The sequence below is a fragment of the Chionomys nivalis genome, chromosome 2 (genome assembly GCF_950005125.1).
Source record: "Chionomys nivalis chromosome 2, mChiNiv1.1, whole genome shotgun sequence".
In the NCBI taxonomy this organism is placed as follows: Eukaryota; Metazoa; Chordata; class Mammalia; order Rodentia; family Cricetidae; genus Chionomys; species Chionomys nivalis.
In genome coordinates, this window is record NC_080087.1 from 74688728 (window position 1) to 74713648 (window position 24921).

Sequence of the window (24921 nt, forward strand, 5' to 3'; positions counted from 1 at the left end):
TTCAGCAGTAGTCATTCTAAAAAGCAAGCTGGTAGCTACTTAGAAGGCCTGAGCAACTAAGAGATATCAAGTCTTTTTTTTTTTTTTTTTTTTTTTTAAGTTTTTCGAGACAGGGTTTCTCTGTGGTTTTGGAGCCTGTCCTGGAACTAGCTCTTGTAGACCAGGCTGGTCTCGAACTCACAGAGATCCACCTGCCTCTGCCTCCCAAGTGCTGGGATTAAAGGCGTGCGCCACCACCGCCCGGCCGAGATATCAAGTCTTAAAAAATGTAATGGGAGTCAGGAGGTGGTGGCACACACCTTTAATCCCAGCACTTGGGAGGCAGAGGCAGGTGGATCTCTGAGTTTGAGGCCAGCCTGGTCTACAGAGTGAGTTCCAGGACAACCAGAACTGTTAAATAGAGAAACCCTGTATTGAAAAACCAAAAAAAGTACTGGGGAGGGGAGGGGCAGCTGGAGAGATGGATCAGCAGTTAAGAGCACCGGCTGCTCTTCCAGAGGACCTGCATTCAGTTTGCAGCACCCACATGGCAGCTCATGATCTGTAACTCAAGTTCCAAGAGAGCTTTGACATCTGGCCCTGCGGATACCTGGTATGCACATAGTGCACATTACCTGCAGGCCCAACACCCATATACATATAGTTTAGAAAGTAGCAGGAAGGCTGGAGGTGTGGCTCAGTGGTAGAGCCTCTGCCTAGAATCCCCAGTGAGGGGCTGGGGCGCTGACTCAACAGTGCACAAACACCTGGGTTCAATCACCAGCACCGAGCAGAAGAAAGGCTGGCTGAGAGCCAAACAAGCTGTAGCTACAGAGCTGCCACCCACTGCTGTAGCCTTAAGAGGGTAAACTCCAGCCAGCTGGGCAGTGGTGGTGGCGCACACCTTTAATCCTAGCACCTGGGAGGCAGAGGCAGGTGGATCTCTGAGTTCAAGTCCAGCCTGGTCTACAGAGTGAATTACAGGACAGCCAGGGCTACACAGAGAAACACTGACTAAAAACAGAATGACAGAAAATAGGGCAAGGTCCTTGCGGGCAAAGGGTCTAATGCTCTATCCTTATTTATTCCACCAGGTGAATGATGTAGTTGGTCTTGAGAGTTACTGCACGAATGGATGAATGGCCTATAATTTAAAAGTCTCTGTTTCAAGAGCTGAGGCTCATTGGTTGGTTAGAAGACAGTCCCTGTCCGACCTGGACCAAGTGGGAACAAACTTCCTCTGGGGCTGGGAGTGACCTAAGGCCAAGCACGCTGCCCCGCCCAGCCACAAAGCATTATTTTGAGGAAGGAGAGTTTTCCCCACTAGCTTCCTGAGAACCAGCCCAGAGTTGTCTGGGAGCCCTCTCCTATCTCAGCTTTTGCTTCTCCCACAGAAAGTTGCTGAATCGGGCTACAGAGAGAAACCCTGTCTCAAAAAACAAAGCAAACAAAAAGAGTAGTTTTTGTTCTTGGGTTCAGCTGGCAGCTCACAACCAGGGGATCAGACTTCCGACCTCTGCACACTGTACACATGATGCACAGACAAACCTGTAGGCATCACATTCAGACACACAAAAATGAATCCTTTTTTTTTTTTTTCTGAGACAAGGTTTTTCTGTAGCTTTGGTGTCTGTCCTGGAACTAGCTCTTGTAGACCAAGCTGGCCTCGAACTCAGAGAGATACACCTGCCTTACCACTGGGTAAACAAGATCAGCCCTAGTTGAGCCTAATTGTGTGGTCCTAGGTCCTAGCAAGAGACCCTATCTAAAAAAAAAAAAAAAAAAAAAAGAGCAAGAGTCCAGCATGGTAACATTTTTTTTTTGTTACCACCACTACCTAGCAGTAATGCATTTCTTTATTGCAGTTCTAGGGAGGCAGAAGCAGGCAGATCTCCGTGAGTTCAAGACCGACCTAGGAACACAGTGGGTTTCAGGACAGCTGGGGTTGTATAGTGATATACTGTCACAAACACACATTCTCCAAAACAAGGTAGCAGCTGATATATACCTGAGTACCTGCTGATGATCTCTGGATCCCCAAACTATATGCTGACCTGCAGAAATATGACATGCTATGTGCATGCTCCACCACTGTCCTATTTCTCCTATGGAAGCATAAAAATAAATAGATGATCCTATCGAGGAATGACACACAAAAGCAAGCTTGGGCCCCCACACATGAACAGGCTAACACACCTTCACACACACACGAATAGGTCGACACATCTTCATACACACTAACAGGCCGACACACCTTCACACACATGTGCGCACACACAAACACCTGAACAGGCTGACACACCTTCAAACACACACACGAACAGGCTGACACACCTTCACACACACACAAACAGGCCGACACACCTTCACACAAGTGCGCACACACAAACACCTGAACAGGCTGACACACCTTCAAACACATGAACAGGCTGACACACCTTCACACACACACAAACAGGCCGACACACCTTCACACACACACAAACAGGCCGACACACCTTCAAACACACACACGAACAGGCCGACACACCTTCACACACACACAAACAGGCCGACACACCTTCACACACACACACACACGCGAACAGGCCGACACACCTTCACACACACATGAACAGGCTGACACATCTTCACACACACACAGACACACGAACAGGCCGACACACCTTCACATACACACAAACAGGCCGACACACCTTCACACACACACATGGCATTTCACAAGTTGCTGGACTGCTGTCTATTTGTCCTTCCTTTCTGAGGCTCCAGCTGCATGTACTTAAGATGTTTGGGCGCTGAGAATTGAGCCCCTGGCCTTGTGCACCAGTTTATTTCTTTGGATGGCGTTTCATAAGCTGTATGGTTCTTTTTCACACTTGTGTGTGAAAAACTTGTAGGATTCAGTTTTTGTGCTCTACCATATGGCCATGGGGGAACAAATTCAGATTTTTTTTTTTTTTTGGTTTTTTCAAGATAGGGTTTCTCTGTGGTTTTGGAGCCTGTCCTGGAACTAGCTCTTGTAGACCAGGCTGGTCTCGAACTCACAGAGAACCGCCTGCCTCTGCCTCCCGAGTGCTGGGATTAAAGGCGTGCGCCACCACCGCCAGGCATAAATTCAGATCTTTAAACTTGGCCGCAAGCCCCTTTACCAGTTGAGCCATTTTGCTGACCCTTCTCATACTTTTTCTGGCTGCAGAATTTTCAACTCAGTGATTCTCACCTCCATCCTATTATGTCTACTGAGTACATTTTTTATTTTTACTTTTGGTTTTTCGACACAGGTTTCCCAGTAGCTATGAAGTCAATCCTGGAACTCGCTTTGTAGACCAGACTGGCGGGAACTCACAGAGATCCAACTCAACTGACAGGTACCCAATTCATCTGCTTGGCTGCGCTTAACTTTACCTGTTGGCCTATCTTGCTGGCCCTAGTTTTATTTTTTAAATGTATGTACTTAAAACATATTTTGTCTATATGTCTGTATATCACATGCATGCCTGGTATTTGCATGTTAGGGCTCAGATCCTCTGGAACTGGCTGGGGTTACAGATGATTGTGAGCCACCATGTGGGTGCTGGGAGTCAAATCCAGGTCTTCAGCAAGAGCCAGTTTAACTCCTGAGCCATTTCTCCAGCCCCATAATTAACATATTATTCTTAAACCCATCCCACAAAGTGAATGACTAAGGCATAAAGTCATTTGCCCATGGTCGAGTCAGGGTGGGTGGAACTTGGCCAACTAGATGGCTTCCCTCTCAACAGTTAGGAGGGTAACCTGGGGAAGTGTGGGGGAAGTGTGTACAGCCAATACATCCAGAAAGCATCTCGTGTCTCTCCAAAATCCTGAGTTTAGCCCTGGGGACAGCTATCGGATTTATGAGCCCAACAGGCTGCCAGTGCCTGCCTGATGCAGCTAGTTTGTTTTGGTTATTCTTGAGATGGGTTCTCACCATGTAGCCCAAGCTGACTTTGAACTCATGATCCCAATGCCTCGGGAGCTGCTGGAAATATGACTATATTGCTAATACATGGGGCTTCCACCGAGAGTTTGAAGACAGAGCTTGTGAAATGATTTGGGAAGGTAAGCTGCTTGCTGCCAATCTTGATGATCTGAGTTAATTCCAGTACTCAAAAAGGGGAAGAGTTGACTCAACACTGCCACTAGAAGGGGTAGCTCAGATAAAGGTGTGTCTTCCCACCTGAAATCCTTCTATTAGGTAAAGTGCCCCACAAAGATATCCAGTTGCTTGGGTTTTAGTTAATTCCAGATGTACTCAAGTTGACAACTAAGAATAGTCAGCTTGACACACAATCCTATTTCATGTCAGGTTTAACTTCCAAATGAAAACAACAACCAAGTCATAATTACACCTATCCTTCCAAACAACTGAAAAAGCATAAATCTTATGGCTTTTTTTGATACAGGGTCTCACTGTGTACTCCCCTGCCCTGGCTGCCCTGGCACTGTGTAGATCAGGCTGACCTCTAACTCAGAGGTCCATCTGTCTACACAGATAGGTGCTGGGACTGAAGGTGTGTGCCACCATGCCCAGCTACATTATAAATTTGACCTCAGAATGAGCACCAAGGCATGTGTGCCTACATACTTAACACTCAGAAAAATGCATAAAAATATCTTTAAAAAGTAGATAGCTAAGTCTGAGCATACAGGTGATAGTTTTTGCTTTATTATTTTTGGTTTCTTTGGAGACAAGGTCTAAGTAATTTGATCTGGAACTCATGATTCTGTTTCCACTTCCTGGGTTCTGGGAGTAAAGGCACACACTATCATGTCCAGTCCTGTGGGTGCTCACATTCTGGGCAGCTGACCCCCTCATTCCCTCTCCCATACCTACCATGATCAGATCTTCTGTCCCAAGAGAGTTGTGCACCTTCCAGAGGTTCTAGAAGCCACCACTTTACTGAAAACCTTTCTAGAAACTTAAGGATTATCCACTTCTACAATGTACTTGTAATCTGGAGGTATGTACACAGAATTTGAAAGATTGGTGATATTTCTTGCCTGGGGCTGGCAGTGTCAGATTCCCCAGAGGGTCTCTTGAGTGACTCAGTCCATTATCTAGAGTCACAAGCTAGAAAGTTCAAGAGTATCTCTGCTCCCCCTTGCGACCAAAGCTTTACATTGCAACTGGAAAAGTGTCATTTGTCTTTCACACAGCAGCCCAGCAACTTGGCTGCACTAATTAATGGTGCTCCGAAAGGGATCTGCTGCAACAGGCACGAGTATGAGGGAAGGTGGAATTGTGTTTTGTACTCAGGAACACCTGCTTGACCTCACCATTACCACCGAGAGCGGCCACGACACAGGCAGAAATGTAAGCCACCTGCGCACCCTCTGGTGCAGTCAACTCTGCATCATCAAGAGGATGCTGGAAAGGAACGAACGCGGCAGCACTGGGCCAGAAAGGACCTCTGAAGAATGAGTGAGACCCTTCAGGTTTGGGGAAAGAGGGAGAATAGCCAACCACAAATTTCTAGAACAGAGGAAACAGGCAAGTTTGGCAGAGTTATTACTTTATTATCATTCCCCACAAACACCAAGGGAATCTACAAACTAGAGACAACAAGCTGTCCCACCCACAAGAAGACCAAACCAACTCAACCCTCCCACCGGAGGACCTGGGTGCCCAAGATGAGGGGACAGTCACCTCTAACTCTGGAACACAGCTTTTATTATATTCTGAGACAGGTTCTTAGTACACTTTGTAGAGCAGCTTGGCCTTGAAACTTACAGCAATCCTCCTGGCCCTGCCACCCATTTTATAGGATTACAGGCTTACATCATGCCCCTGGCACCAAATCTGCCTTTTTGGAAATAAAAATTTGGGCTGAGAGATGGCTCAGCTATTAGGTTATGTTCACAGGCGCACAACCAAAAGATAAGAAATGAACAGTTCCACTAAGGCTTATCTTGTAAGAAAGCTGGGTGACAAGAAAGGCTCCCTTTCCAAAGCCCAGGCTACACCCTGATGAAGGCTCAGTAACCGAAGGCTGTTCTCCTTCAGGCTTTGGCAGAAGAGCACTTGCACTGAGTTTCAAAAGCTCTGGGCCTCATACCCCTGCTGAAGGCCTTCTCCTTTCTGTTGACCTATGGAAAGGACGAAGTCCAGAAGGTTCTAAGAAGCTCCGACAACATGAAGCATGCTGCTCTTTGATGGTGATGCTATGGAGCAGTTGGTAGGATGGAAGCAGGACACAGTCAGGCCTACTTGTTCTAGGAAAATCTAGGAAAATTGTCATCCAGAAATGCCTTCTTGGGGAGACAGCAGGTGGCAGGTGGGCTTGGAGCACGCACACCGCAGGCTCACTTGGGACCCAGACACTCCACAACTCCACTCCCCTTCATGCCATCAAAAAAGAAGAAATTGTTGTGAGGAGGGTCCCGTTGAGACAGGGCCTGAGAAGAGACAAGAAGGCTCAGCTTCAATGTTAAGAGACACACCAGAACAACAACAACAAATTGACAGGCCTTCTAAAAGTGGACTGGGTAAAATTAAATAAAAATTACAAAATAAGGACCAAGAGGACTCTGGGTAAAAGCTTCTGCTAAGCCTGATACCCTAAGTTCAACCCCCGAAAACCCCATGCGAGAAAGAACCAATTCCTGCAAGTGGTCCTGTGACTGCCATGTGTCTTCACACACCATTCAGAAAGAAAAAAAGTGCTTCAATAGCCATGGCACAGGCCTCAAACCTTAGCACTTAGATCTGTGAGTTCAAGGCCAGACAGGTCTACATAGTACAGGTGGACACAGTGAAACCCTGCCCTAAACAAACAAAACCAAATCAAACCAAATATAAGCTTTTTAAAGCAGTGTTACTCAACTGTGTCAACTGTGGCCTGGCCCTCTTTATTCCAGGAGGCACTGGCATGTCACTTCTGACTGCCACCCCTTTCTTGGCCCTCCTCAGGGTACATTCTCAGTAACAAACAGGAGCTGTTGCTACCAAGGGTGCACGCGCGCGCGTGTGTGTGAGCACTATCGGAGGATGCCATACACAGAACACTGAACCCAAGGTAGAGGTGACCCATGCGTCTAGGCTGGTCTCATCTCCTGTGCTCCCTGGGTCAGTGGTTCAGCCTCCTGAGCAGGTGGAATTGCAGGTGCTGGTGCTGACTTGACTCATTCTAGCACGGGGTTTGCTGTGACTGCTGCTTTCACTACTGTCTCTACCAGGGATGACTGAAGGCTAAAGTCTGCCGGGACAGTGATGGACAGACGGAAGGCAGGAAGGGAGAAAGGAAAGAAGGGAAGGAAGGAGGCAGGGAGGAAGGGAAAGCTGATCTGCAGGACTTTCACACTTGCCCTCTAACTCCTCCTATGTACTTTTTATAGGTGTTCAGAGAGAGGGCCTCAGATGCAGGCCCTCCTGCCAGCTGGCCAAAGTGTTGTAAGCAGAGGGAGTGGAGGGGATGAAGGGACAGGGCACAGGGTGAACATGGGGCAAAAGGTAAAGTGCTTCCCTAGTAAGATGGGGTACGAGATTCCAAACACACCCAGCAACCAAGAATGTGGAGTGCACTGACTGTCTGGGGTAAACAGAAACAAGACGCTGAGCAACAGCTGTGCCAGCAGGCAGGAAGGAGGGGGCAGCACTAAGACAGGGGTGCGCAGAAGCCATCATCAACAATGGCTCCAGGCCACCTCCCCCAACCTCTACTCTACTCAACAGGACAAACAGTGCCAAGCCAGTCTCTGGACAGGTGTTAGGGCGCCATCTGCAGGATTAACATCTGAAGAGATGCTGAGCTCCCCTGCTTCTAGGGCTGTCTAAGAGTATAGAACCAACTCCTGCAAGCTCTCTCTGTCTAGAGTATAGAAACAGGTGAGACTCGGGCAAGAGAGCCAGTCAGTGGGAATGAAAAAGCTTACATCCTCCTGGATCTGAACTTTACTTGCAGAGATGTGGGCAAGTCAGCCAGTCAGGCATACCTCTGTGCACAGCACACAAAGATGAGCAGCTACCAGAGACTGCCATGGTAGCTCATGCCTGCAATCCCAGCACTCAAGAGGTGAGGCACGAGAACTGCTAGTTCAAGGTTAACCTGAGTTATAGACTGAGACCCTGCCTGAAAACCAAAAAAACAAAACAAAACAAAAACCAAACCAATAGTTTCTAGGGACTGACACAGAGGTCTTGGGAGTGATAAGCACACACTTTATACCACTGAGCCCTAAAAAAAGACAAATTTAACAAGGTTTGGCAAATATTGAAGTCTCCAAAGGAAATAAAATCCACTTCAAAGTTTGCCAATGTTTTAGCAACCCAAACATTCCAGAAAGGCTACATTAGTTCCCAGACCTAGTCCTCCTTTGTAAGGTATTAACTGCCCATAATAGGAAGTAACAGGTCACTGTAGAGTCTCATGTAGGTGCTGGCAGAGTATATGCCCCACAGACACTGAACTAAACCTTTGCTACAGATACCCACAGCATTTGGAATAAACAGGGGATGCCCAGACACCACTGTGATGGATGCAGGTTAAGAGCTCGGGTATTGGGAGTCTCTTCTGCTTTCCTCTTAGACTGGGATCTCGATCTAACCATGCAGCTGATAGAGCAGACAGAGTGGCAACAATAGAAAGCATCTGAGGCCACTAGCCAGCTGGCCCGTGGATGAGTTGCATAGAAAGTCGGGGTATGCATCAAGGCTGAGGGCGAGAGTTCAGGCAGGTCTGAGGCAGCCCGTGGCTCTGTTAGTGTGCAGTCAGGGTGCTGGGTTCAGGGGAGGGCTCCGTAATGATTTTACCTTCACAATTTCCTGTGCCAAGATTCCTCCAACCACAGCACATACTGGAGCCATCTCAGAGAAGCAGTACCTAGAAGACAGACAAGTAAAACATAGCACCAGGGCAAGGGGTAGGGGGGTGTCAGTCCGGGGCTGTCCTGGATAAAAGTCCTAGCCAGAGATAAGTGCTAGAACTGGCATCCAAGCGTGAAAATTAAATCTGACCCCAGGGGCTCCTAAAAGGGTGGGAAAGACTTTTACTTTAGGAAGCAAGAATTCCTTCACATAATTTTTTTAAGTTCAAGGAAAGACTATATCTGTGCTTCCTAAAATAAGGCCCCCTACAAATACCAGATGTGTGAATGCCCCTGCACATTCTCGCAATTCTCTCAGCACATGGGCTGTATATTCTTCTGCATGCTATTCCCAGAAGCATGGGCAAGCAGAACAAATGGGAAACACAGGGTATAGCACGAAATCAGTATAACTCTCCTAGAAAGCAGCTTGGGCACTCAGGACAGATCTCAGAGAAGACTGTCAGCTAACCCCCCAAATTAGCATTCTGGTATCCAAAACACCTTCAGTCATAGGCTCCCAAAGGATGCTGCCCAGCTAGTTGCTAGACCACAACAGAGGGGTCAGTTAAAGGAGCAAACAGAGGTAGCAAACCCTAACCCTTTTACACAAATAAACATGCCTTCTAGACATCTTTAAAGGCATACCACTAACATACATATAATGTAAACTCAACTACCAACAACCATTTTGTGATTTGTTAAGGCATTTTGTTGTTGCTTTTGGTTTTTTGAGACAGGGATTTTCTGCAGTTTTGGAGCCTGTCCTGCAACTAGCTCTTGTACACAAGGCTGGCCTCAAATTCAGAGAGATCCACCTGCCTCTGTCTCCCGAGTGCTGGAATTAAAGGCATGCGCCACCCAGACAGCCAGTGCTCTTAACCATTGAGCCATCTCTCTGTCCCCCCTTTTTAGTGTTTTGAGATGACCAAGTGTACTAAGTTGTTCAGGGTGGTCTTAAACTTCCCATCTTCCTGCCTTTGTCTCCTGAGCAACTGACATTAGAAGACATGCTACCACTCAGCCTGTTACAAACAAAAACCACTCACACACCTACATTCTGCAAGTTAACACTTCACAGTATTTTGCTTTTTTTCCTTCTTCAAAAAGTACTGTTTCTAGCTGAGTTTGGTGGTGCATGTCTTTAGTCCTAGCAATGGGAGGCAGAGGCAGGTGGATCTCTGAGTTCTAGAACAGTCAGGTCTACATAAAGAGCATACAGACATGAAGACCTGAGTTTAATCCCTAGCAACCGTGTGAAAGCTGGGCATGGTGGAGATGAGAAGACACCTAGGGTTTTCTGGCAAGCTAGTTTAACTAATCAGCAAGTTCCAGGTTCAGTGAGAGACCCTATCTTAGAAACATAAGGTAGAGAATGCCTGAGGAAGAGATCCCGATTCAACCACTGGTCTTTACATCCAAGTGATGACATAGGTAAGGCATCTACCCATAGACATACAAACCTGTCAGTTGGGGCTGGAGCTGTGTGTTTAGTGTATTTGAGCCCTTTAAGTTAGTCTCCAGTACCACAAAGAAAAACAAAAACAAAATAAAAAACATTAAAAACAAAAGCAAAAAACAAACAGAAGGGGCTGGAGAGATGGCTCAGTGGTTAAGAGCATTGCCTGCTCTTCCAAAGGTCCTGAGTTCAATTCCCGGCAACCACATGGTAGTTCACAACCATCTGTAATGATGTCTGGCACCCTCTTCTGGCCTGCAGACATACACACACAGAATATTGTATACATAATAAATAAATAAATTAAAAAAAAAAAAAACAAAACAGAAAATTCCAAAAAAATTCACATAGGATAGTCCGGGCTGTTAAGATGTTGAAATAGTCACTCTAGAGTCCTAGTCAGCCTAGAAATCAAGTCAGTGCTCTTCCCTCTGCCTCAAAAGTATGTGCTGAGATATCTGATGACAAGAACAAATACCGCACAATTCCACTTACACGAGAACTTTAGGGCACAGTGCACTGGAGGCCCCAGGAGCTGGGAGGAATAGAATAGGGAATCAATGATGATGGCTGTACAACAGAGAGAAAAGAACTAATGCCAAGGAATAGCACAAGCATAAATAGTTAAAAAAGAGTTGGGAGAACACTTGCTGCTCTTCCAGAGGAACTGGGTTCTATTTCCAGCACCACACAATGGCTTATAACTACTGTTTATGGGCAAACAACAACAACAACAACAACAACAACAATCTGTTATTCCCAGTTCCAGAGCATCTGGCACCTTCTTCTGGCTTGTGTGCTCCGGCACACACGGTACAGACCATACATGCTGATAAAACATCCATATGCATGAAGTATAAGTAAATACAATAAAAAAATACTAAAACAAAACAGAGGTTAGAATGAGGACCAGGATGATGGCTCTGGGTAAACCTGCTGACCTTGAGTTCAATCCCTGGAACCCATGTAAGGGTGGACAAAGAACATACCCCACAAGTATACTCTAATCCCCACAGACATACTATGGCATAAGTCCCCTACGCTTCCAGCACCACGTATTAACACACCTGAAATAAATTATTAAAATGGCCAAACAAAAAAAATTACTATCAATTTTACTTACTCCCATTTTTATTTTATAATGTGGCATGCCACAGCAGTGAGTAGAGGTCAGGGAACAACTTGCGGCCATAGGAACTGACTCAGGTTGACATGACTGGTGGCAAGTGCTCTACCCCCTGAGATGGCTAACTTTGTCATGCATACTTTACTATAAATTTGGGGTTATGTTTTTTTGTTTTTTATTTTCGAGACAAGGTTTCTCCGTAGCTTTTGGTTCCTGTCCTGGAACTAGCTCTTCTAGACCAGGCTGGCCTCAAACTCACAGAGATCTGCCTGCCTCTGCCTCCCGAGTGCTGGGATTAAAGGCGAGTGCCACCAGCGCCCGGGCTATAAATTTGTTTTGAGACAGGATCTCATATATAACTCAGGTTGCGTCAAATACACCACATAGTGGAAGATGGCTCTGAACTCCTGATCCTTTTGCCTCTGCCCACTAGAGTGCTAATTATTATTATTTTCTTCTGTTTTTTTTTTTTTTTTTTTTTTTTTTTGGTTTTTCGAGACAGGGTTTCTCTGTGGTTTTGGAGCCCGTCCTGGAACTAGCTCTTGTAGACCAGGCTGGTCTCGAACTCACAGAGATCCGCCTGCCTCTGCCTCCCGAGTGCTGGGATTAAAGGCGTGCGCCACCACCGCCCGGCTTCTTCTGGTTTTTTGAGACAGGGTTTCTCTGTTTAACATTCCTGGCTGTCCTGAAACTTGCTCTGTAGGCTAGGCTGGCTGTAAACTCACAGCAATTTGCTTGCCTCTGCTTCCCAAGTACTGGGATTAAAGGTGTGAGCTACCACTGCCCGGCCAGAGTACTAATTAAAAAAAAAAAAAAAAATGTTATTTTATAAAGTTATGAATGCTTGTTTATGAAATGCTGACACTATAACCACATCCTAATAAACTAAGTGAAAGTTAACAGTTAAACATACAGGCAGCACAATACCACCTTGATGTACAAGTAACATAGATCTGTTTAGTACCATAAGTAGGTCGTATTATGGGCTGGAGAGATGGCTCAGCATTTAAGAGCCATGACTGCTCTTCCAGAGGACCCACTTCCCAGCACCCAAATGGCAGCTCACAACTGTCTGTAAATCTAGTTCTAGGGAATCTGACACCTTCACACCAATGCACATAAAATAAAGTTAAATCAATCATAAAAAATTCTTTAAAAATTAGGTTGTATTACGGTATACTGCAAAGGAGCAGTCGAAGAATATCCACCAAATATTTAAACAGTAGAAGATAAATCTGTGAGGCCAGACCCAGAGATGTTAGCAGCAGCTGAAATGGGTCATCTTTTCTCATCAGAAAAGCATTAAGTCTCTTTGAGGAGATAGCACTCAAAACAAGATGGTGAACGGCACAGACCAAAAGAAAGACAGAGACACAAGCATAGCTGTCTCTCCTCAGCAGTATCAAGCAATTTGCAAGGGGTAGTTCAGTTGAGAGCGGGAGATCCATTTTTTTACTCGCAGCCTTATTTTATACCCCAGGCCGCCAGCAGACAGGCTTCAAGAGGCCTCTGAACATCTCTTACTTAGAAGGCAATAGAAACAGCTGAACACACAGAACCTAGACAGGGAATGTGGTTTCCACAAGGGGTAGACGGAGAAGAGAAGAGCCAGCCAATAGCTCATTAGGTCATGTATGGCCTGTCCATTCTGGGAAGTAGAACCTTTAATTCCATTGCCTGGTGAGCAGCCAGTTCATCATCCTAAATGCTCAAATTAGTCAACTGGCTGCATGCTCACGGTCTTGTATCAAAGTTGCCACTGACTGCCTGGGTCAGGCACTTCTCCAACTGTTTGTTAGAGAAGCTTGGTGGAATTGAGTATTCCTCAGGTTGTGAAGTAGAAAGCAAGCAACACCTGCTTCTCATGTTCTGGTCCTTCCCACAGCAGAGTACCAAGCTTGTGGTGCTGACAGCCCCGTTCTTATAGTCTCACTCTTGCAAAAGTACCTCAAAGACTGCTTCCTAGCTTTGGAGGAGAGCCTTTTAGTCCACGGTTACGTAAGGAGTTAAAGACTCCCTACATAGGTGATGCTGGCTAGGATGGGTAGAAGAAGTCCAGGAAAAGAGAAGGCTCTAGGAAGAAGGAACCTTCTGACAACTGTATTGCTGGGAAGAACCTGAAAGGAGTATGGGCTACCACGGTGAGATATGGGGTGACTTCAAAACTATTACTGACACAGACCTTGGGCAGAGCCATGCACTGTGGCACACACCTGTCATCTAAGAACTCACAAAGTCACAACTCAAAAGAGGGTAACAAGCCGGGTGGCGGTGGCACACGCCTTTAATCACAGCACTCAAGAGGTAGAGACAGGCGGATCTCTGGGAGTTCGAAGCCAGTCTGGTCTAACAAGTGAGTTCCAGGACAGGCTCCAAAGCTATACAGAGAAACCCTGTCTCGAAAAACCAAAAGAGGGTAACAATGACAACAAAATGTGAGGCATGTGACTGTATCTCTATAGATCATTTCTTCACTTAAATAATGGGGAAATAATCTATAATCAAGAGACAAACATAGTTGAGCAGAAGAAAAACCTCTGTGCATGGATGTCGTGACTGCACCTCTCTGAGCTTCCATCCCCTCACCTAGAAACTGCATTGCTTTGAGGATTAAGGCAGATTATGAGCTCACTGAGCAACTGCCCTGTTGTCAAGAGCTGTTTAGAAACCGCAGCAAATAAATTGCTCACAATTCCTAGGGCTACAGATTGGAGGCTCAGGAGTTGGAGCGGGGGCAGCAGCTCAAGTATGCAGAAGATGGCAGAGCTACCTGGAAGGAACTTGTCTACAACATCTCAAGCCTGGCTGTGGAAGAGCAGGAGACTGCCAGGGCTAGAGCGTCCCAGAGCCTGGGCACTAGATCGGAGGTTTCTGCTGATATACTACTACTGCTGAATGATAAATAACTACCACAATATCTACCAAGTGACCAAACACACCTTTAGACCCAGCAACTCCCTCCTTATTCATCCAGGGACTGAATCTGGACAGCATATGACTCAAGGAGACATACTACAGCATTATATAGCTAAGGCTGAACACAAGACCAGCAAGCAGGGGGGGCTGCAAAAAGCTAAGTGCTCCACATGTTGGGACCTCCCACCCTGTGACAGGTGAGGAAATGATGCACCGACCAATGTCTCACACAGGACATAGGTGAGACAGAAAGGCACAGAACACGTTAACAAACCACATGGCACTCAAATTTCAAACCACATGAAAACCAAACCTACAAGTCTTCACTTCTCTCGTAGTGTTGGTTATAACACTGGCAGGTGGTTTATGCAGCTGGCAAATGTGGCACAGGAGTCCCCTTTGAGGCTTTGGGTCTCCATAAAGACAAACACCAAAACCAGATGGCTGTCTGTTCTGATACCAACCTGACAAAGTCATCGGGAAGCAAGTCAGGGCTGACACCCAGAGAGTCAAGTACATCATTTCGTATCTGCAGCAGCAGCTCTGCATCCTCGCTGTAGCTATCAGAACTGGGATCTCTCCCTTTATCTGTGCGGAATTTCAGCAGCACTGGGGAAGGAAAAAGGGTGAAAGGAAGGTTAGAGAGCCAATCTTATAATGAATGCTCTGATCTCACTTCAAAACCTCAAACAGCCGGGCGGTGGTGGCGCACGCCTTTAATCCCAGCACTCAGGAGGCAGAGGCAGAGGCAGGCGGATCTCTTTGAGTTCGAGACCAGCCTGGTCTACAAGAGCTAGTTCCAGGACAGGCTCCAAAACCACAGAGAAACCCTGTCTCGAAAAACAAAAACAAAAAAACAAACAAACAAACAAAAAAAACAAAACCTCAAACAGAAGGAAAACCCCAAATGTCTTTTCTTCTTGTATTCACCTATAGGAAATAATAATAATCAAAATGTGGGCCAAATGAAAGGTAATACACGTTTTATCCACCAAACAAATGAGTCAGAAAGGCAACTACAGCATTACAACAACTAAATTTTCTGTGACAAGTGCTTGGAAAGTAAAATGGGATCTGACCCAGGTCAAAGTCAGGTAAGGCTTTCCTGAGGAGGAAATAAGTAAATGTGCTTGGGCAGAAGAGGCCAGCAGAAGCCCTGTTATGACCTGGAGGAGAGGTCAGGGTGGGAGGCCTGCATTCTAGGCATCAGTTCAAAGGGCTGCTTAAGCCAGAAAGAATAGTCAAATACTCACTCCGCAGGAAGGCAGGTTACTGCAAACAAACCTCCCTTAACACAAGAACCATACCAACCTCCAGGAACCAAGGAAGCAGGGGAAAGGTCCCAACCATGTCTTGGCGCCAGGTTTATGTACAAGGCTAGAACTTAGTCCAAATGAAACAACAATGACAAGAGCACTTTCTGCTGCTGCTGTACCTGGCCCCATTATCACCTGCACACTTCTTCAAGGGAGAGTGTGACCACAGGAGTCATAGTTTGCTCCAAACCACACAGAGTGTGTCAGAGTGGAGATAGAAACATGTGGATCTGCTTCTTAGACTCAGTCCTGGGTGCTCTAGGGAGCACTTAAATGGACAGGTACTTTACTATTTGCTAAGTACACACATTGAAGTCTTAGCCTTTGTACACCGAGGAAGAGATTGGTGAATTAGCCCTGCAGGGTCAGAGGCTCTTCCCTAATATTAAAGAGACTAGAAGCTGAGCTATTTCAAATTGTTCTGGGCTCTTAAAAATACAAGCATTTGGAACTTGGAAGATTTTTAGTGATGTATAGGTGTGTATCTGCATGTGGGTATGTACATGTGAGTGCTGGTTCCTGTGGAAGCTAGAGGTGTCGGTTCCCTGGAGTTACAGAGGGTGGAGTGACCTGAATTGGGTGCTGGGAACCAAACTCTGCTCCTCTGATAGAGCAGCAAGTACTCTTAAACCCTGAGTCATTTCTCCAGCCCCAGGTTTTTTGTTTTTTTTTTTTGTTCTTCCTTTTTAAGCTCATTCTATTACCCTGAGACTGATAAACACCTTGACAAATGAACACCCATGACTAGAGCCAGTTTCCAAGTAGCACAAACTCTATTTGACCGGCCTCAGAGGCACTTATTTGGTGCCAGACAGACCTGGGAATGAAAGTACACTAGTGGGTATCTGGAAAGCTTATGGCTGGGGCAACATTCATGACAGAAAATTCACAAAGCCAACAGCCCTCCACCAATGTCAGAGCAGAATTTGGAAATGTGTTCCAAGTTTTCCAAGAAAATCATAAACCACAAGAGCCCAGGTAGAAGAAAAGACTATGGTTTCTGGGATGTTTCCACTGAATAAAATATCGAGTTCCCATTTCTCTGGCAACTCTCATGGAATTACTGCTTGCTCGGGGTATTGTTTGTGCTCTGGTATGTCAGCCTCTCCAAGGGCATCATTAAACCCCTTAGTGCTATCTGAACACTTGACAAGTTAGAGGTCAGCCACCATGCACTGCCACTCTGTGAGCTTGGTTTCTAACTACACATCACATGTGCATCACATCACAAGGCACTGAGTGGGCATCTGGAGTCTGGCTGGAGTGGCAGCTACAATCTGTTGTACAGAAAGCCCCTTTCCCAACATTCCGAGAAAACAGAGAAACCCAGACACTAGACAGCCTAGCCTCAGCAATTTCTCTGGGTGGCCCTTGCACAATGCCAGTGACTCCTGAGAATTCAAGACACCAACACCCAGAGTGGATAGTGGGTGCTGTTGGCACAGAAGGTGGATGTGATGTCAGATGGCTAGATGAGGCCCAGTGGCTCATGGCAGAAAGAGGAAGCCAGACTGCAAGCTCCCGGACAGGAAAAGCAACCCTACAGTTGTGGCCTCCTGCATAGTCCTCTCCTTTTTATCACTGGGAATACTAACTTTCACAAGTGTCCAGAAAATATCAGTTCTGGGAACAAACTCTAAATAGTCATAGACCTGCTATGTGTAGGAGCCATGTTGAACATGCTACATGTATGAGTAGCTTCACAAGAATAACAGGAAAAGCCGGGCGGTGGTGGCACACGCCTTTAATCCCAGCACTTGGGAGGCAGAGACAGGCGGATCTCTGTGAGTTCGAGGCCAGCCTGGTCTACAAAGGGAGTTCCAGAACAGGCTCCAAAGCTACAGAGAAACCCTGTCTCGAAAAAACCAAAAAAAAAAAAAAAAAAAAAAGAATTAACAGGAAAGGACGGTGACAACCATTACCCTTCTACTTTTAGAGGAAGAAACACTCAACTGCTCAACTGCTAAGGGGAAAGGAGCGGGCGTATAAACACAGGCCTGCTTCTGGAATCCAAAAGTGGCAGAACCATGCAGGAACTTGGCACCAAAGGTGCCACATGGTCTGGCCCCTCACTACACTGGACTACATTTTTGCAACACACATTTCCCAGATGGTCTTGAATGTTCACAAAGGTAACATCAACTGCAAGCTACTAGATCAGAGGGTGAACAGAGGAAGCAGAAACCCTTGTCCATCTGTCTTCGTCTCAGACATAAACCAGGTGGCACCAAAAGGAAGAGCAAAGGCAATGGCCTGGCTATGCTGGGTGCAGTCTGCCTGGATGATGCCGGCAGGCTGGCACCGTGTACATACCTCACTGACCACATCTGAGGTGCTCTCAGTGCCACTGGGCAGGTGGCCAACAGCAGGGCCACTTATTTGCAGCAAAGCAAACAGAAGCGGTCTTTCCCCCTCTTTTTCGAATGTCAGCACTCCTTAGCAGAAGTGAAAGGGGTGGGAAGAAACTCATGTTCCAGAAATGCGGGGGCCTCAGGACTGACCCCAGCCCCTGGCAAGTTCTTACTACATTCTTCTCTTTGTTCTGCTCTCAAACAGCCAGCCACACATGGGCACAGCTGTTGACTCTGCATTTCTAAAGTGCACCTCCTCACCAGTTTGGGTTGTAATTTGCTCAGATCAAACACTGGGATGGAGAACTGCTTTACCAAAAGATGACTCATAGGATAATATAAAATACTACACAATTGGAGTTCCAAACTGATTAACCTCATCTGAACTATTTTAACTCAGGCTGCCCAAGGCTAGGGCATGATGACATCTATGATGAAGATGGAGCGGTCACTGTGTCTGCCTAAGTGTATGACAGTCTATGTGATGGGAAAGACACACTATGAAATTAACTATCTTCTCGGTAATGGTGCTGCGTGTCTTTAATCCTACCATTCAGGGAGACAGAGAAGGGTAATTTCTGAGTTTGAGGCCAGCCTGAGATCTGCAAAATGAGTTCTAGGACAGTCAGGGCTAAACAGAGAAACCCTGTCTGGAAAAGCAAAACAAAACAAAAAAACCCAAAACAAATAAAATAAAACAAAAACAAACCATTTTTTTATATTTTAAAGAGACCCTGTGTATATGTGAACATAACACAACCTCTGCAAAAATATCTAAATATACTCAAATTTCATCAAAATTCAGATATCAGCTCAGTGCTGACACAGGTAGAAGGTCACTTATAAGTTTACATCCAAGTCTAGTTTTGGCTACACAGTGAGATACTGCTCAAAAGTAAAAAAATAAACAAAATATTATTATGATGGGGATAGGGATGTACCCAGTAATGGTGTACTTATCCAGTAGGGAGCAAGGCCCTGGGTTCCATCCCCAGCACACAAGCAAGAACCAGTCAGCCAAATACTGTAGTATTTAATGTGATCACCAAAGCCACCCAAAACAAAGCAACAAAAATAGAAGACAATTAAGCTGGCGGGGAATGGCCTGGAGGTTTCTATGAAGTGGCTCTCAGACTCTTATGGCTTGTAGTATCTCTTCATCTGCTCAGATCAGTGCCCAGTGTTTTCCTATTGGCCTCAAGTCCAGTCTCAGCAGCATCAGTCCATGCATATGTATACTTCTTTCATGACACTCCCTGAGCCCAAGTCTCCACCCCAGGCCTGAGATGGGGACCCTACATTACACAAATGACATATTTACAAGTACAGCTTGATGTCAGAGCCACAGTGGTCTTCCTGAAGACTCTCAGATGCCCTGTATGAGGTCCAAGTCCTGTCTACAGCTTTCATAAATGTTTACATGACAAAATCTTGGTTCCTAGCTTGCATGACTGGGAGGTCTGAGGGCTGATGAAGGTATACTCAATAGGGATTATGGAATCCAAATCTTCTCTTCCTTTGTTTCCTGACTACTGGCATAGGTGAATGGTTCTGCTAAGCTATGTACATACACAGTGGTATTCTCAGTCAGTTCCAAGACACTGCCCCCTCAACACACACACATTTTTTTGTTTGCTTGCTTGCTTTTTGAGATGATCACATTTGGCAGCCCTGGTGGTCTCAAACTGGCACTGGCCCAGAACTTGCAGCTATCCTCCAGTCTATACCTCCCCAGTGCCACCATACTGGGATCTTGTTCTCTATAAATAGTTTACTGCCTCAATTTATTTGTTATAATGACAGAAAGCAAGTACTTCACCTTTTCATCTCTTTAATAAAACTTCATCAATGGCCTTATGATGAGTCAGCTCAAAAAAGGGAAAGACACTGTCACTCACTTGCTTCTGAAAAACTCCCAGACAGCCACATGAAAGCTGTTGATGGGTTAAGGAGAAGACCAATTCTCAGAAATGACTCAAAATTAGATGCCCTTTTTGCCTATCAAATTATACTGAGATTACTCAAGCAGAAGACAGAGGACCTGCATCTCATCTACTGCTCAGAAGAGGCAGGAGTGTTCAGTGAGTCACAGAACATGTTAATAAATACCTACAATTAAAGCTCTAGGATCATCACAAGCTAAAGGCCTTGCCTACACTGAGATCTAAGCTAGTCAGGGGTATACAGCAAAACTTTCAAAATGATTCTTCACACAAGGTAATGTAATAGCACTTAACTGATTATGCACAAATGTTCACCACCATGTTATTTATACCATAGTAAACCTGGGATTATTCTCATTAATAGGATGGTAACTATGAACAGAACAGAATATCCTGCAGCTACTAAAATCTTCAAGCTAAACTTTTAGTCACATTTCTTTCATTAATTGGATTAAAATCTATGACACTCCCATTCAGATTCCAGTCTCTGCCAGAAAGTCTATTTTTCCATCTATGAATGATTCCAGGGTGACTCTTTCCTTTAATGGGGACATTATAACTAGCATAAAATGTTGGTAATTAAGGAAGGAAAACAAAACAGATGAATCACAAAGGGGCGTAGTGTGAGCCATGGGCTGTGTCTAGCCTGGTCAGCACACGAAAGCCACACAACTACTATGACAGGCCTCTGCACTCAGCCCACTATGCCTGGTCACAAGCAGCAGGGAAAGAGAGTCTTTTCTCCAACCCAGCACTTGAGTGGCACGTGGCCTTGAATCTGGGCATCTGCTGCTCTCTGCCAACCACACTTGAGAGGGAAGATGGCACAGGACATTCCCGTGACTGCTATCTGACAGTCAGAGAAAAGATGTGAGGCTCTAACAATGACTGCAGCTGGGACTAGGGCTTGTCAACAGCTCATAGGCAGATGCTGGAAGTGGGGGCAGGGGACATGACCTGCAAAGTAAAAACAAGGCAAGTGGCTGACAATGTGGCTCATTATTGTATCTGATTGTGGTGGGTCTCAGTTTTCCCATCTTTGAAAGCAGAGTAAGACAAGGTTCCCAGAGTTCCTAAAGTTCAGATAAAAGAAGAGTTCCTTCCATTAGCACCATTCAGAGTCTCACAACCAGGGCCCCCGAACAGTCTCATAGTGCTTTTGAGGTGATGTTTTGCTCAGTTTAACTCTGACAGCGCCCAGTCATTCAGATGCAGATGTCTCTGTCCAAGAAATGAATGAGATCTGTCCTTGTGTGGGGATGAAGGTAATCCTGGTGAAGCATGCTGCCAGGACCTATTCAGACACACCATGAAGCACCCAGTCTCTGGGCCTGTGGCTCTGGATCTGTTTTCCTGCACTTAGGCACCTGCCTTCTCACCACTAAGGTAGGTGGAGGATCACCCCCTCTCCCCTGGATGGTAATGCCTTCCTCTTTTCTCAATGATTGTGGTCTCAAGCCTACCACTGATAACAAAGTGCTGCACAGACACAAACACCACCACTGCTTTTGCCTACAAATTATTTTTAAACATCTGTGGTCACGACGACAGCAAATCAACAAGTAGTTGCTACCCCATTATCAGAGATGTCTCCTATGGCTAGCTGCTGGTCCTTTGGAGCTCTTCTACTTGCTAGGCACCAAAGCCCCTCTGGGCAGCACCACGCTCAAATAATGCTGATTAACTATGGCCTGTCTGGCAAAGGTTATGAGTTCTAAAATAAGAAATTTCTTCTAAAGAGGATCCATCTCCATATCAATTAGGTGGGGAATCTAAGAAACACGATTTGAAACCAAAGAAAACAACTGGCAGAGAGAATAGAACAATTCCTAAGATGAAAATTTTGAGTGACAGATTACCATGGTCCTTCTCATTATGAAAGGAAAAAGTAGGACCCATGAAAAGCAACAAAACTTGCTTTTTCAATGGCAGGAAGCTCTGAACTAGTGTACAGCAAAGTGTAGACCCAAACATCTTTCAAATCCAAACATACGTAAATTCTTAAAAAAAAAACAAAAAACAAAACAAAAAAAAACAAAACTGGGGCCAACCTGGTCTACAAGAGCTAGTTCTAGGACAGGCTCTAAAGCTACAGAGAAACTCTCTCTTGAAAAACCAAACCAAACACCTAACTGAATTTGTTTAATAAATATGGGTGTTTTGCCTTTATGTATGTGTGCAACATGCATGTATATGTCTGGCACCCATTGAGGTCAGGGCTGGAATTACAGGAGTTTGTAAGCCACCATGTAGGTGCTGGGAATCAAATCCAGGTTCTTGGAAGAGCAGGCGGTGCTTTCAATCGCTGAGCCATCATCATCTCCCCAAACTAACTTCAAGTACTTTCTATGGGAATAAAGTAGCTGTGAGCCCCAGACTTGGTTGGCTAAGTTCAGAAATCAAGAACCAGCACCTGCCTTAGAAAGACATTTTATCAGGGGCTGGAGAGATGGCTCAGAGGTTAAGAGCATTGCCTGCTCTTCCAAAGGTCCTGAGTTCAATTCCCAGCAACCACATGGTGGCTCACAACCATCTCTAAAGGGGTTTGGTGCCCTCTTTTGGCCTGCAGACATATACACACAGACAGAATATTGTATACATAATAATAATAAAAAAAGAAACCCTAAAAAAAAAAAAAAAGACATTTTATCATTCCCACAGGACAGTGCCCAGAACAGCCAAAGTTCCTAGCTGTTTGATGGTGCCTAAGTGTAGGTAGCCAGGCCACTAGCAGTAGCTGTCTTCCAAAAGGGCACAGCTCTGCACTTTGAGGCTTAGATGCATTTCCTGGCTGTGACATAGTGGGAAAATGGCCAAGAGTCCACTATGTAAATTACCTTTCTAGACTGCTTCACAAGGGCCTAGAGTAAACTAATGCAGCAACAGAGCAAGAATTAGTTACAATCTCCAAATTTGGGACAGGTGCCAAGAGACCTCAACTAGCCCCCATTTAGCAAGCAGACTGTATCAGACTAGTGCTCATCTAATGAGCTCTTCTTGTCCAGAAGGTGCTATCGGACCAGAGGAGGGAAACCTAACTCAAACACAAGGAAAGGGAAATGGGAAGTTGAGCAGCGAGGGCAAGTATGCAGGGCTAAGGACAAGAGCACAAGAGCAGGCTGGCAGATGCCTCCTAGGGAGAAAAGAGGTTTAAGTACGACAGAGGTGCAGAGCTTCAGGAGAAAAGGGAGCAGAAAGAGTGAACGGCTAGCAGATAACAGCTGTGGGTGCCGGTATGTACCTATATTCAGAACTGTTTTCTAAAGAAAAGGTGAAGTGTGGAGCTAGGGACATGTCGTAGTGGTAGAATGTCTACCAATACCACTAATTGGGCAGTGGTGATTTTGGGGACTGTGGTGGAACTATCTGGATGACTAGATGGACCAATGTGGTGACCAGGGGGTGGTCAGCCCAGTCCTCTGGAAGTAAGTGTGAGAAGGGAACTCACTTGGGATAAGCTCCAACTTTGTCCACATAGTTCATGCTGCTGCTCACCAGTTGTGTGAAGGGGCTGTCAATGTCAATCTTTTTGAGACAAGGTCTTACTTACTATGTATCCCTGACTAGCCTGGTCTATATAAAAAGTTCTAGGATAGCAATGGGTATACAGAGATACTGTCTTCAAAAGAAAAGGAAGAGAATATAGTAAATGGGTTAGAACAGAACTCAAGCACAATCCAGAGCATACTTTTTTTTTTTTTTTTTAAATATTAACTGGTGTTTTGCCATGGATTGTCAGGTCCCCTGGAACTGGAGTTACAGTTGTGGGCTGCCACGTGGGCCCTGGGAATTAAACCCAGGTCCTCTGGAAGAGCAGTCCATGCTCTTAACCACTGAGTCATCTTTCCAATCCACATACTGGTTTTTAACAGACTGAGTAGGGATAAATTCTCCCCTCCCCCATTAAGATTCAAAAAAAGTTTTCTCTGTCATTTGGGGCTGGAGAGATGGCTCAATGTTTTCTTGAGACAGAATTTCTATGCAGTCCTGGCTGTCTGGAACTCATTATGTAAATCTGTCTGGCCTTGAACTCAAGAGATCCTGCCTCTGCCTCCCTGATACACCACCACCACCACCCACCGGGTGAACACTTGCTATTCCTTTTTTTTTTTTTTTTTTTTTTTTTTTGTTTTTTGAGACAGGGTTTCTCTGTGGTTTTGGAGCCTGTCCTGGAACTAGCTCTTGTAGACCAGGCTGGTCTCGAACTCACAGAGATCCGCCTGCCTCTGCCTCCCAAGTGCTGGGATTAAAGGCGTGCACTACCACCGCCCGGCAACAGTTGCTATTCTTGCAGAGAATCCTGAGTATGATTCCTCTAGCACCCATGTTGGGCTGTATCATCCTTAAATCTAATTCCAGAGGCTCTAATTCCCCTTCTGGCCTCCAAAGACATCAGACATGAATTCATATGCATAAGAGAGAGAGAGAGAGAGAGAGAGAGAGAGAGAGAGAGAGAGAGAGAGAGAGAGAGAGAGAGAGAGAGAGAACACTCAAACACATAAAATAACAGCAATATATCTTTTTGTTGTTGCTGTTTCTAGACGGGGTTTCTCAATGTAACAGCTCTGTCTGCCCTGGAACTCTATAGACCAGGCTGGCCTTGAACTACTCACAGAGATCTGCCTGCCTCCCAAGTGCTGGGATTAAGCATGCACCATCACCGCCCTGCTTATAACAACAATATATATATATTTGGTTTTTTGAGACAGGGTTTCTCTGTAGCTTTGGAGCCTGTCCTGGAACTCCCTTTGTAGACCAGGCTGGCCTCGAACTCACAGAGATCCGCCTGCCTCTGCCTCCCGAGTGCTGGGATTAAAGGCATGCGCCACCACCGCCCGGCAATAACACTTTTTAAGAAATAATTTTTCATAATGGTTTTCCGAGACAGGGTTTCTCTGTAGCTTTGGAGCCTGTCTTGGAACTAACTCTTATAGAGCAGGCTGGCCTCAAACTCACGGATATCCACCTGCCTCTTGCCTCCCAAGTGCTGCGATTAAAGGCGTGCACC

General features: G+C 45.7%; 1 protein-coding gene across 1 annotated transcript in view; it reads right to left on the reverse strand.

The window, feature by feature from the left end:
• Nucleotides 1-5496: 5496 nt before the first annotated feature.
• Sae1 (SUMO1 activating enzyme subunit 1) overlaps nt 5497-24921 on the reverse strand; it is a 59807-nt gene continuing 40382 nt past the window's right edge. Inside the window, exons 7-9 of the mRNA XM_057763225.1 lie at nt 14768-14912; nt 8750-8819; nt 5497-6396 (exon numbers count right to left, since the gene is read on the reverse strand). Coding sequence (XP_057619208.1) covers nt 6304-6396; nt 8750-8819; nt 14768-14912 — 308 coding nt within the window. The 3' untranslated portion in view covers nt 5497-6303. The remainder of the gene's footprint in view (nt 6397-8749; nt 8820-14767; nt 14913-24921) is intronic.